Below are 14,393 nucleotides of genomic sequence, written 5' to 3'. Positions count from 1 at the left end.
TAGATGTCTTTCTGGAACTCTCTTGCTTTTTCGATGATCCAGCAGATGCTGGCAATTTGATCTCTGGTTCCTCTGCCTTTTCTAAATCCAGCTTGAACATCTGGAAGTTCACGGTTCACGTATTGCTGAAGCCTGGCTTGGAGAATTTTGAGCATTACTTTACTAGTGTGTGAGATGAGTGCAAGTGTGCAGTAGTATGAGCATGCTTTGGCATTGCCTTTCTTTGGGATTGGAATGAAAACTGACCTTTTCCAGTCCTGTGGCCACTGCTGACTTTTCCAAATTTGCTGGCATATTGAGTGCAGCATTTTCACAGCATCATCTTTCAGGATTTGAAATAGCTCAACTGGAATTCCATCACCTCCACTAGCTTTGTTCGTAGTGATGCTTTCTAAGGCCCACTTGACTTCACATTCCAGGATGTCTGGCTCTAGGTGAGTGATCACACCATCGTGATTACCTGGGTCGTGAAGCTCTTTTTTGTACAGTTCTTCTGTGTATTCTTGCCACCTCTTCTTAGTATCGTCTGCTTCTGTTAGGTCCATACGATTTCTGTCTTTATCGAGCCCATCTTTGCATGAAATGTTCCCTTGGTATCTCTAATTTTCTTGAAGAGATCTCTAGTCTTTCCCATTCTGTTGTTTTTCTCTATTTCTTTGCACTGATCTCAGAGGAAGGCTTTCTTATCTCTCCTTGCTATTCTTTGGAACTCTGCATGCAGATGCTTATATCTTTCCTTTTCTCCTTTGCTTTTCACAGCTATTTGTAAGGCCTCCCCAGACAGCCATTTTGCTTTTTTGCATTTCTTTTCCATGGGGATGGTCTTGATTCCTGTCTTCTGTACAATGTCACGAACCTCCGTCCAAAGTTCATCAGGCACTCTATCTATCAGATCTAATTCCCTTAAATCTATTTGTCATTTCTACTGTATAATCATAAGGGATTTGATTTAGGTCATACCTGAATGGTCTAGTGGTTTTCCCTACTTAAAGCAGTGGCCAGAAGTAACTCTAGGAGTACTCTTTTGTTGCTAGAATCCTCCATCTGTTTCTATCACTCCACTCCACCCCAACTCCAGACAGTAACCTCAGGCACTGACTAAAATCCAGGGGTGCAGGGGCTGAGGATCAGATGACATTTGGGGCTACTCCAGCCTCTCACCCACACCCCAGCATGGACCCTGGACATCTCAGGAGGCTGACTCCTGCTTAACTCAATTTCACTCTGCTTTCCTTCCCACCTGGAGATCCACTTTCTGGCCTTTCATAGTTGTTGCCTTTTCAAATCTGCCTCTGTTAATTAGATCTACACTGAGTTATTACTTGGCTGGATCCTGGAGAACATGCTCTGATGAGGAGGGCAAAGCCCACTGAGTCACAGGATTCCCTTAGAGACACCATGGCTCTGTTTCGGAGTTCCCAACCTGAAGAGCTGAGGAGGGAGCCTCTAGGATAGCCGAGCTCTGCCGCAGGGCCCTAGCTTTCAAGAACAATATCTACCTTCACAGGATTCACATGCCTCATGTAGAAGAAAAACATGTGACCTGGAACTAAGTAGCTGGAAGTCATTCCGCTGTCCCGCTGCATTCAGAGTCACCATAGCTGTGCTAAATGGCAAGAACTAGGGTGGTGGACCTCAGACCCACACAAGAAAGCTGTTCAGCAGGTCCCAGCGACTGGTCTACAATTGTTCTCTCACTTGTGTCCAACAAAACAGGAAACAAAACCACAGGCATGTGCTGAGTTTCTCACAGTGCTAAATGTAGTTAGTTGGAAAGACTGTTCTTTACTCTCAGAGTGAGGGTTAAATGGCCTTTCAAGAAATGATAGAAAAAGCAAAATAACTGTTACTTTTAACAATGTCCTTGCCTGCCAAAATACAGGTGGCAACCACAGATCAACCTCCATTTTTGCTTTAAAATTTTGCAGGTCCACAAAATTAAGAAGGCTGGTAACCATTTAGCTGAAGCTCTCACATCCAGACAGGAAAGCCAGGCATTCCATTCAGAACACAGACCATCAGAGACTCAGGATACCCAAACCAACTGCAGAAAATCACCTTCACACTCTTCTCATATTTGGACTATCATTTTGGTCCTCCAAGTTCTAGCACAGGACTGAGTAAAGTCTAGTCACAACAGATTCAGGTTGAGGCGGAAAAGGCAACAACTTCACAATATGAGAGTGTTGGAGGTTTCTGTAAGAATTTCCACAGGGCCCCTACTTCCTATTTTCACAAAAGGATGGGGGTACATTCCTCTAACGGACATACACATCAAATCCTGAGTCAAAGTACTAGCCTCAAATGTACAAATTTCAGTTACGAATTTCATATTTAATTTGAATAGTTCAGGGGAAGATTCGCAGCAGCAGTAACTACCACAGAAACAACTACGTAACACTTAGAAAGCACTGACTGGAACACGCTAGCCCTTCAGCCGTGTGCTTTACACATGGTAACTTGTTCAACTTTCGTTCTATCAGGTAGCTGCTATTATTACCTTCCACTTAACAGGTAAGAAGTTAAGACATCTGCCCAAGATCAGACAGCTGGAAAGTGGCAGAGTCAGATTTGAACCCAAAAAGTCTCCAGAGTCCAGGCTCTTAACCGCTACACTACATAACCTTCACAGAATCAGTGAACTTCTCTAGCAGGGGCGGTGTGGTTTTCCTCTGGGTGGCTGCACGGTGGTGGAGGGCGAAAGTGCAGGTTTAGGGACAAGGAAAAACTTAGAGGAATCTGCCTCTCCACTCCCTAGTTCTCTGCCCTTAAGCAAACTGATTATCCACTATGAGTCGCACTTTTCTCAGATGTAAGACTGGGATTACAACAGATGCTTCAAGCAACTCTATTAGGACCTGAGGCTAAGTGCTGTCCATATAGCAGGTAACAGAGAGAGTCCTTTTACTCCTCCTCTCTCTGTGGTACCTGGAGGAAAGTCTGAGGCACAAAAACCACACAGAATACAGGGACCTGTACAGCATGAGCCACTTCATTACGGGGTCTCAGAAAAGAGCTGGGCTAGAGATAAGTCTCATTAGAAATTTAGTCCTCAAATAAGGACTGAATGCCTACAAAGTGCCAGACATTCCATGAGGTGCCAAAGACACAGGACTGAGCAGGACAGTCCTGATACCTGCCCATGAAAGACAGAGATAAATAACCAGACACTTTGATGCACATGGTCACAAATATGGTAAGGAAGATCCCTGTGAAGGTAGGGACTATGCTGTGTAAGAGAATACAGCAAAAGAACCTGCTCTAGATCTGGGGGTCAGGGGAGCTTTCTTGAGGAGACCTGGAACTGAGAGCTGAAAGGATGAAGGAAAGGAGAGAAGGGAAGAGCTTCCCAGGCTGAGAGAAAGGCCCACGACAGGAAAGTAGTATGTGGGAGGAAACTGGAAAGAAAGCCAGGGGGCTAGAACATAAAGAACAAAGAAAACAAAGAATAAATTGAGGCTGGAGAGACAGAAGGGAACCAGAGCATGGGGGCCTCCCAGAAGGGCAATGAAAAGCTACTTGTGGGAAACATTCAAAGATAGAACAGGTGACTGAGTGGAATGAAGGTAGACTGAATACTGGCAACTTCTGAGGACAACATTAGGGAGTGCAGTCATGTTCTGTGGCCAACAAATCCATGCCACACCCATCAGATCCAGGATCTAGGCCAGAGAGCCCAAAAGCCAGACCCATTACAGGAATGCCGATGTTCAGAGGACAAGAAACCCCTCAGCCGCTCTCACCTGGACAACAGGAAATATGTGAATAAAATCCATCCCCTGGATCTGGTGGGGCTCCAGCTGGTGTGGACATTTCATTCTTGGCAGGACGGAGACGATTTTTTCCGATAGAGCTCTGCTCGGAGGGAAACAACAAGCCAAGAGTGAGAACGCCTTATGTGGCTCTTAAGACATCCCTACCCACTGGGCTGCATTCCAGAGGGATCCGGGGCTTCTCAACACCAGACTAGGACCACATTTCTCCTGGATGACAGCAAAGTCAGAAAAATAAGCACAATTTAGACCTGTATGCATGTAAGGCCACATAAGGTAAATTGCATTCACCCTTAATTCCAAGATCATGTTCATCCTACTTTTTATAAGAAAATATTTTGTTTCTTCATGATGTTATGGTGGTAGCTATTTTTTTTAAACATCCTTACACAGTAAAATAAAATGTTATTAGTGCTGCATGTTCTACATTTCACTTTGTTGTCTTTCTTTTTCCAAAAGTCTGGAAACAACTAGGTTAAACATTTTTTAAAAATGTTCTAAATATCATTCGTGTGTGCGTAGTTGCTCAGTTGTGTCTGACTCTTTCGTGACCCCATGGACTGTAGCCCACAAGGCTCCTCTGTCCATGGGATCCTCCAGGCAAGAATACTGGAATGGGTTGCCATTCACTTCTCCAAGGGATCTTCCCAACCCAGGGGTTGAACCTGGGTCTCATGCACTGCAGGCGGATTCTTTACTGTCTCAGCCACCAGAAGTTGAAAAACCATCCAGGCAACAAATTAATCACCAAACTTTGTGCCAGGTGCCCAGAATATTAAGACAAAACATGAGGTCTCAGGCTTGTGTGGAAAAAAATTTTTTGAAGTTTCTATTCTGTTAAGAAATATTTTTGAAATAAGCAATAGCCTTTAATTTTGATACTCTAAAATTAATCCTAGATTTGGAGGAACCACTCTTTTTCCAAAGACGAGTTTTCAGCTTCTCACAAGGGACATGATCTCTCTCTTCCACCTTGCTTGGTCCTCCCCTGAAGTGGCTGGAGGAGAGCAGGAGGCAGGCTCTCTGAAGCCCAGAGCATATCTGACCTCAGTCAGGAGGTGAGTACCCAGCCCCACTGGATGCCCAGCTGAGCCCTGGCCCGGGTGGGACAGTTTTATGGCAGGAGTGAAAAAAGGACGTGTGTGCAAGTTCGTTTCACCACAGATTTAAATCTGTGATCAGCTGCTATTTGATCTCTGATTATCTGGTTTCTATTTCTTGTATCTTCGTCGGATCAGATTCAAGAGGAGAGAGAACAGAGGTTTTCAGTGGGCTTGCTAACCCACAAAGCCATGGTACATAGCCTAGAAACTGAGAAATAGTCCAAGCTGTGGTCTTGTGGGGCCATACGGAGAAATGGGGGCTCCTGGCTCAGCCTACATGGACAGTTTAGGTTATATTCTCATCTAAGACATTAAAAAATTTCAGCCAGAGTGGCCTCATCTACAAGTATCAGACTATTTTCTAACAGATAAAGGCCATGGTTACAAGGTCAGCAGGTTCTTACTAGAGGCTTCAATTACAGCAAGTTTTGGGTCTATCTACCGAAAAGGTATCTCTTGTGCAAAGAAATCTTGCACACTTTTGTCTTTCTGCAGTTCCACAATCCTTTCCAGGAGACAGACATCCTTAAGACCAACACCTAACTCAGGCCTGGATAAGAGAAAATATCTAACTTAAGTTTCCCTTAGCACGTTTCATGCCCTCGCTCTTGGTAGGAACTAAGTAACCTTGGAACAGAAGCCAAATGGCTCCCAGAGAAGGCTCCCCAGAGAACACACCACACAACCATGTTTATATCTACAGTAGCTTCACAAGGCAGGAGCAAGCTTAAAGCTGCTGAGTGGAAACAGTCATAATCATAACATCAAGTCCAATACGTCAAGAGAAAAACAGGTGAAGAGGAGACGTCTGCTCCCTTACTGCACGCACTCACAGAAGGCAGGACTACCCACCTTCCAGGAGGGGAGGATGCGGGAGGACATGTTCACTGCAAACAGAAGCAGGGTGTTATTCATCCAAAAGGTCTGAGGCGTGGAAGCAAAGTGTCATCTGACTCCCAGAGGCCCTGTGGGTCCTCCTTTCTAAGTAGCCCATCCTCAGGACACAAGTATCTTCTCTGTCCCAGCAGGGAAGCCTGTGGTTGCCCAGCTCCTCCTGGGGTCCGAATGGGACAGTTTGGTAGAAAAGACTGACACACTCATTTGGCAACATTATCTAAAGCTCTCTCTCTGATAAGTTTTACTTTTTAATTTAATGTCCATAAGACTCCCATGTCTTGTTCCTTAATTTCTTTGAAATTTGTGAGGGGAAGAAATGGGTGCTTAATTGGCTCTGCTCCCCAGATTCCAAGCTTAGCAAGTGAAGATGGTCACACTCTGGCTTCCAGTCCTTGCTTGGGCAGGTCTAAGAATTCACTCACACCGGGACCACCTAGCCAAGTCACGTTCTGGTTTGGCAGGAGGTGAGCTCCCTCTAGTGGCTACAGATTTGTGGTTCTATGCAGGGAGGGTTACTGATAGCCCATACCATTCAGAAGCTTAAAAATCAGAGGCTGGGACACCAACACCATCCAGCCAACCCTCCACCTTCAGGCAAGGTTCTCCCTGGCCACTCCTCAGAAACGGCCCACTCTCCCAGTTCATAAAGGCCCTGAGGGAAGGATGCCCAGGATCATCTTGAGGTTTACAACCCTGTTAAACCTGCCTCCCAGAAATGACTACCAAGTGTGCAGTGTCAGCAGAGTGTAGAAGAAGCTGAAGGTACTATTAATACAAAGGGGTGGGGATGTGGGAGAAAACAGGCCGGCTTGGGGGCAAAAGTCAGAAAGACTTCCTGCAGAAACCTACCAGTCTCCATTTGGCTTTTCCCTGGAGCTCAAAGTGGATCCTCTGACTTTCTGAAAATCAGGGCAAATAACAATTGCAGAGGTCACCAGACAGGTTTCCCAGTCTATGCTTTTAACACACCCACTTTTCATTACCGGAGATAAGTTTGGTTCCTTTCATTTTCTAAGTGTTCAGTGCACTGTTTCCTCCTCCACTGCAAACAGTGTGAAAGAGAGTGAGTTAAACCAGGGTCTAAATTCCAAGCTCCACCACCCACTGTGGTACTTTTGGCGAGCCACCGGTCCTTCTGGTCCAACACTACCATCATAACATGAGGGAACATCCCTGTCCTGCCTATTCAAAGGTTGCTATGAAGGTCAAATAATAAAGTGCACATGCTCTCTACATAGGCGCCTAATAAACATGTGTTGATGTGTGTTGTAGAAATGAACTTGGTTACAAGCCTAAAATCTTATTTATGGACCTTGGAACATAGCACTCTGTGGTGATGGGATTTTAGGACAAACTGGGGATGCAGAGGGGAAGTTCAGGGAACCCACATGAAAGAAGGGTCAAGGAGGAGGATGAGGCCCCAGTGGAGGCCCACCCACAAACGAGGCCCGTCTGTGCCCCAGTGGGGCACAAATGGAAGATAAGCACGCCTGTGAGGCAAGCGTGGACCTCAGAGATGGCGCTGCCCTCCCATCAGCTGGCACGCGCAGAGGCGCTGCGAGCACACGGCAGTATTAGTCTGAGTTGTACCAAACCAGAAACTTTGTGGGAGGTCCCCAAACACAGAACACAGACTCAATGGACATGAGTTTGAGCAAACTCCGGGAGGTGGTGATGAACAGGGAGGCCTGGCATGCTGCAGTCCGTGGGGTCACAAAGAGTCGGACGTGACTGAGCGACTGCACTGAACTAACTGTACCAAACCAGAAACTTTGTGGGAGGACCCCAAACACAGAACACATCCCAAAACCAAACAGAAAAGATTTTGGATAATTCAGTGCACTGTGGCTATGACACTTCTACAGATAATAGAGACTCAACTTCCTGATGAATCTGCTAGGAGTCTGCTGGGTCTTTACAAGTAAACCCTGTCCCTAGCTTTGCTTTCACATCAAGTACTTACAGGAAAAATAATACACCCTCAACTCCTTAACCAAACCCTGTGGGGGCAGATGTGCTTCAGAACTCACAATTCTTTAGATGTTGTAGCTTAGTAGATTAAGGGGTATATACTATGTATTATATGGAGAAGGCAATGGCACCCCACTCCAGTACTCTTGCCTGGAAAATCCCACGGACAGAGGAGCCTGGTAGGCTGCAGTCCATGGGGTCACTGGGAGTCAGACACGACTGAGCGACTTCACTTTCACTTTTCACTTTCATGCATTGGAGAAGGACATGGCAACCCACTCCAGTGTTCTTGCCTGGAGAATCCCAGGGACGGGGGAGCCTGGTGGGCTGCCGTCTATGGGGTCACACAGAGTCAGACACGACTGCAGTGAATTAGCAGCAGCAGCAGCACTATGTATTATGTAAGACCCACTGAAATCCATAGCAGCATCCTATCATCAAAGAAATGAGTATTTCTGTAGCAAAATTTATGAATATTCACATAAGTGGGATCAACAAAGACCATAAATAACCTTAAGTCAGTCGGGTCATGTTTTGCTTCCAATTAAAGTTTTATATTCACACTTCAAAGAAAAAAAACAAAACACCAACATTTTCACTGTTTTTTAGATTTCAGAAATACAGACTGAGAATCCTAGCTTACAAAGAATGCAAAAGAAATCCGAGAACATCAGAGGTGCCACAGGTGTAAGAGGCAATCAGCTCAAATTGGAAAAGAAAGAGGCTTCAACCAAGAGTGTACTCGAGAAGGCAGAGAATTCATGTTAGTCAACAGACTGATTAAGAAGCTGGCTGATCTCAGCTACAGGTAAAAGTACATGCTTCTTTGTCAACAAGAAAAAAAGGCAATCAGAAATGCAAGGGGGAAAAAAAGCTTTGTAAACATGAAGCAAAATGCAGCGTGCTTGACTCTCAATGACTTCCAGCGACCACCTCCACTCGCTTGGGCCAAATACTTCACAGTCATCCTCCACGCTCCCTTACTCACACTCTAAATCAAATATGCCATGAGACCCTGTTGGTTCTACCTTTCAAACAGACCCAGAATGCCACCACTACCGGCCCACTGCCCAGGGGAGGATTACTGTAACACGCTAAAGAATCTCCCTGATTGCACCTTCACTCCTCTAATTCAGTATTCAGAGGAGGGGTCCTTCTTAAACACAGAACATACTGTGTTCTTCCCCTGCTCAACGCCCCCCACCCCCATGGATTTCCCACCTGACGCAGAGTAAACCCCAAGTCCTAAACCTGACCTACAAAGTGCTACCTGATCTGTCCCATGACCTCTCTGCACTTCCATCTGCTGCTGCCCCCTCCCCACAGCCCCACCCCCACCACACTACACTCTAGGCAAGCTTCTGCATGGGCCTTCACACTGGCAGTTCCCTCTGCCTGGAACCCTCATCTCTCAAGTCTTAACTCTAGTATCACTTTCTCAGTGAAGCCTACACCAACTTAAACCACAACTGCCTGCCATCCTACGTCTCTCCTCATACCCTTTCCTGGGTTTAGTTTTTTTCATAGCACATATGTCTATACACACGGTACTTATTTATTAGATTAGTTTTTGTCTGTCTCCTCCAATAGACTCTAAGCTCCATGAGGATAGCACATTTTTCATTAATGCATCCAGAACATTATGAATGTAAGGGTTCAATAAATCCACCCTTATGGTCCAGAAAATTACCATTCTTTTTCTGACCCCATCACAAATCTTAATTCTTATTGCAAATACTGTTAATAGATTTACTTTTAGAATTTACCTGTAGATAAAGCATGGACAACTTAACTGGTACTATAGAACAGACTATAAACAGGAGAAACTATATTAATGGGTCAAGAAATAGAAACTTAAATAGAGCAAAATTATGCAAGCAATCATAGAAAAGAAAGACAATAATTAAAAGAGTGGAAGTTGGAAGACAAAGGGGATGTAGTGAGTGGTACAGGTGAGCCAACTTCTTCCTCTCATTGGACTTGAAACAGTGTATACAAAGGTGGAGACATATTAGTGACCACAATGAAGAATCTAAAACCTAGACAGTCAAAGATAACTCTTTCCAGGGAATAAAACTAGGGTGTAAAATGGGAAAGGGAAGAGACATCCGCTGCATGTTTTGCTCCCTTTGGTAGTATCTGAATGTTTCTTGTACCTTCACGTATGTAACACCTCAATAAAAATAAAAGAACAAGAATACACTCCCCCGCTGGGTTGAACTGGATCATCAGGAGCAGAGCCACACACCTGGACTCCACTGCAACCCCCCAAATGAACTTTTCTCTGTGGGTGGCTGGACATGATGCCATAGCCCGCACACACAGGTGTCAGGATGCAGCACCCACTATTCATGGCTGGGCACTGATAGCAGTATTACTGTGTCAAACAGCATGAACTCCTTAACAAGAAGCCAAGAATGCCTTTTGGTCTTAGTGTTAAGGATTTTGGTGATTCCCAGGGACTAGTTTTTCTTCTACTATATGGAAAGTATAAATTGGATAATTTATTTTTTCTTCTTTTCATGTTTTTTCCTTCTTTTCAGCCAAATCTGTGTCCCATCCTTAGGAAAACAGGGCCTTCTGGCTCCTCACAGTTGTGTTCTTTACCCTCAATTCTGCCTTTCCTTCCCTTTTTTACCCTTTTTGCTTTGCTTAACTTTTCCACTATTATTGCTCCCCCATGCATGCTCATAAACCATCTTTAATCCATTTACGGGAGGACAAGGCTTCAGAAAAATGAGTAAGTAAATCACAGAATCCTATAGATCTGAGATCACAAACCCTCTTTCTATACATAAAGGAAGGTCACACAGCTGCCCACTGGCAGGGCTGGGCAGAACTGGCATCCCAATGATCTCACGAAATCATCAAGTCCCTGGTAAGCTACAGAAGATCAGCCAGGGCACCCTTCCAGGATGTCATTGGCAAGGACACAGGCAAAGTGAGGCTCTGCCTTATGCAGAGGCAACAGGGCGGGAAAGATTCCCCTCCCTTCAACTATCCAACTTCCATCCAAATTCAATGCCTTTGGAAGGAGATATTCAAGCAATCAACAGAAATTCTGATCAACAAAAAACACCAGAAATAGCCTTTTAACATCATAATAATATTAGATGACTCTCATGTGTTAGCTGTGTGACCTTGGCTTCTTTTAGTCCACGAGTGAAGCATCTGACACAACCTTTGGCACACAGCAAATGCTCAAGATTTAGCTCCTTTCTCACTGTTGAGGCTCATCCATGGAAAGCCCAATAACTTACATTTTCTGACCTATTGTAGAGTTCTCCTGAAAGAGTAAATCAACATCCACATCAAAGTTGCAAGTGGTGATGCACCAGGTCATTCCTCCCACCACCTGTAAGACATAAAAAAAATACCTATTTTCTCTTCCTAGTTTGGGAAGAAGGGAAGAAGTGCAAGGCAGATAAAATAGAAACAGTTTTTATATACAAAATTGTGTATCCTCAGAGAGAGACAATATGTGTCCTGGCTCCATCCATTGCAACTCATCTAAACTGCTGCTGCTGCTAAGTCGCTTCAGTTGTGTCCGACTCTGTGCGACTCCAGAGATGGCAGCCCACCAGGCTCCCGAGTCCCTGGGATTCTCCAGGCAAGAACACTGGAGTGAGTTGCCATTTCCTTCTCCAGTGCATGAAAGTGAAAAGTGAAAGTGAAGTTACTCAGTCGTGTCCTACTTTTAGCGACGCCATAGACTGCAGCCCACCAGGCTCCTCCGTCCACGGGATTTTCCAGGCAAGAGTACTGGAGTGGGTTGCCATTGCCTTCTCCCATCTAAACACCACTGCTGAATAAAGCTTTCTGCCAGGACAGGAACAGTCTGGATCCACACTGTTTAGTATGGTGCTGCCAGCCACACATGGTTATTGAGCACTTGAAACATGTGGCTAGAAGACTGAGAAGCTGCCTTCTAAGATTAAATGGATGTATGATGCATAGATTCTCTTTATACCAATGGGGACAGACATTAACTCTCAGCTGAGAGAAGCCTCAATCCAGTTACAGTCAAGTGCAAGACAGCAGAAGTGTTACGAGTTTTATGGACCAGATATGTGGGTAGCAAGGGGCACATTCTGTGGCTTATTACTTAATTTCCATACATCCCATTTTTTTCCTACCTAAAGGAGATGAGAATCTGTACTCTATTTTGTCATGGGACTTCTCTGAGATGCAAATGAGACCAAAGCTAAAAATCCATTTGAAACAAAACCTTTATAGACACAGCTTGATCTTAGAAAAGATCAACAATGAATCTTATCCCTGGCTATACTGTGGACTCATGCGAGATGCTTAATAAAATACAGATTCCAGTCCCAAGCCCACACCTAACAAACCAGAATTTCAAAGGCTGAGACCTAAACATCCGTATTACAAAAGAACCTGTTACATGCAGACAGGGCTTTGGCCCACGGGGGAACTCAATGCTTCCTTCTACCAGGAAGCTTGCCTGGCATGTCCTGGTTGATCTGGATGCTTCACTTCTGTGCATAGTTCATTGTGGCACTTAATGAATTGTGCCATTTATTCTACGTGCGTTGGTTTACTGTCTCTCTTCCCTGCTCTTCATAAGTCAGGCCCTTTGAGTACAAGGTCTTTGTTCTTATCCTTGTGCTCTCAACCCTACTACTATTCCTTATGTGTAAGAACTGTTCAAGGTTCTGCCGAATTAAATGACTTCATCCAACAGCGACTTCTTCCTTCTCCAAACCTAGCATTCAGAGCCCAGAGAATACCTGGCAACTATCTGTGAGCATCCCAACTTGGGATGAAAGTGAAAGTTAAAGTTGCTCAGTTGTGTCCAACTCTTGGTGACCCCATGGACTGTACAGTCCATGGAATTCTCCAGGCCAGAATACTGGAGTGGGCAGCCATTCCCTTCTCCAGGCGATATTCCAACCCAGGGATTTCCCAGGTCTCCCGAATTGTAGGCAGACTCTTTATCAGCTTTATCAACTTGGGATAGCTCCCTATTAACTTAAATTACTTTATCTTACAAGCTTTATTTTCCCACCCAAACTTTAAGCTCCTTGAAAGGAGAAACTATTGATTTTGCTTATTTGTATTTCTCAATCTTCGTGCACAAAATGACCTGAAGGTGTATTTTACTGATACATGATTATTTTAATAGGAAACAAAAACTTCCATAATGAATCTGAATCCTGGAGAAATGCAACATGGATAGAGAGAAAGAAAAATACAATCTCTTCTTCCTTTCCATGGTAAACCATGCCATCCTAACAAAAAAATACCCTACTGCCATGGTAAACCATGACATCCTCACAAAGACTAGCCTAATGGTTAGAAAGATTTCCTCTTACCTTGTCAAAAGGTGATAAGCCTTTAATTCTTGCCCTGAAATACCCAGCTGCAACCAAGAGCTCCAGAATTTCAGTCAACTTGACATTCTGCTCTTCATCTTCTCTTGTTTCTACCTAAAACGAAAGCAAAAGGCTGGTAAAAGCTACCTTGAATAAAGGAACACCAGGTATATTCCCTGATACCACAGACTCACTGCCAGGGAGCATATGATATTGGCAATTATCACTGTGTTCATGCAGTAACGTGGAGACACAGTGCTGCCAGAGTCACACAGAACAAGGTCCCCGCTCAACAAGCTGTTAATCATCATAGATGGGGGAGAAGACATGCACAGGTGTATCGACTGTTCAGCAGCTGCTGAAGGAATCCAGGGAAAGGAAGACTTCAGCACATTTACCACCCTGTTCTCTAACATGTGACTTATATAGCAGCTTCTCAACTGGATTATAAACTCCTTTCAGATGGAACAGGTGGTTTGTTTTGTTTGAACTTTACACTCATCTTGGTTCTAGAAGTTACTGACAAGAGGGGCAAGAACAAAGAATTCAATCATGTGGCCCCCCTCTGCACTTTGATCTCTACAGCAAATACAAGGAAGGCTTTCAACACAGACATATTACAGGGTTATTACTACCATGTAACAGGGCTGCCTTAAAAATAATATTTACTTGATACATTTAAATAGGATTTGATTTAAACAGTCTTTATTTGTATCCTACCTTCACTCCAGGCTGTTAACTCCAAGTTCAATATATCTAAATACACTAGTACTTTTGCCTCCATACATTTTACTGAACTGTGCCTTTCCTGTCTTCCATTATTGCAGAAAATAAACAACTCCTCTCTACAGAAAACAATGTCAAAATACCCTGGTTCATAGCCTCATATCCACCTCTGACTGTTCCCTTAGCCAACAGTGCATGATAAATCTTCCTTAATTATGCAACTCACATTTGTCCTATCTTCCATTTGCAAGTCATGCCAGGACAATGGCAACTGCCTCTCAATCTTTCTTCCCTAATAGTCTATCCTGCTCATTCCTTCCTAAATCACAGCTTTCCCATCACCCCTCTTTAGTTTAGCATCCGGCCCTCATCGTTAAGGCATCACTCATTGTCTACCAGCTAAGTTCCAAATGTCTTGGTTTTGCATTCAGATCTTGGGTTGTAAACTATCTTTTCAGCTCCATCCTTTACCTCCCACCAAAACAATCCAGACACAGCTGTGGCCAACCTAAACAAGCCCTGCTCATTCTCATTCCTTCACCGCTCTTCTGATATTCTCCAACCACCCAGATACCGCCTTCAAACTC

The 14,393-nt window shown here is 44.4% G+C and overlaps 1 protein-coding gene across 4 annotated transcripts in view; it reads right to left on the bottom strand.

The window, feature by feature from the left end:
• Positions 1 to 14,393, bottom strand: part of CCDC93 (CCC complex scaffolding subunit CCDC93) — a 103,441-nt gene that overhangs the window by 85,909 nt on the left and 3,139 nt on the right. For all 4 annotated transcript variants that reach the window (XM_086367335.1, XM_086367342.1, XM_086367353.1 and 1 more), the window contains exons 2-4: positions 13,081 to 13,194; positions 11,005 to 11,099; positions 3,744 to 3,855 (exon numbers count right to left, since the gene is read on the bottom strand). In XM_086367335.1, coding sequence (XP_086223461.1) covers positions 3,744 to 3,855; positions 11,005 to 11,099; positions 13,081 to 13,194 — 321 coding nt within the window. The remainder of the gene's footprint in view (positions 1 to 3,743; positions 3,856 to 11,004; positions 11,100 to 13,080; positions 13,195 to 14,393) is intronic.

The sequence above is a fragment of the Bos grunniens genome, chromosome 2 (assembly GCF_055505025.1).
Source record: "Bos grunniens cultivar Pamir isolate PY7600 chromosome 2, Bosgru_T2T1.0, whole genome shotgun sequence".
NCBI lineage: Eukaryota > Metazoa > Chordata > Mammalia > Artiodactyla > Bovidae > Bos > Bos grunniens.
This window is presented reverse-complemented; position numbering and strand designations above follow the sequence as displayed.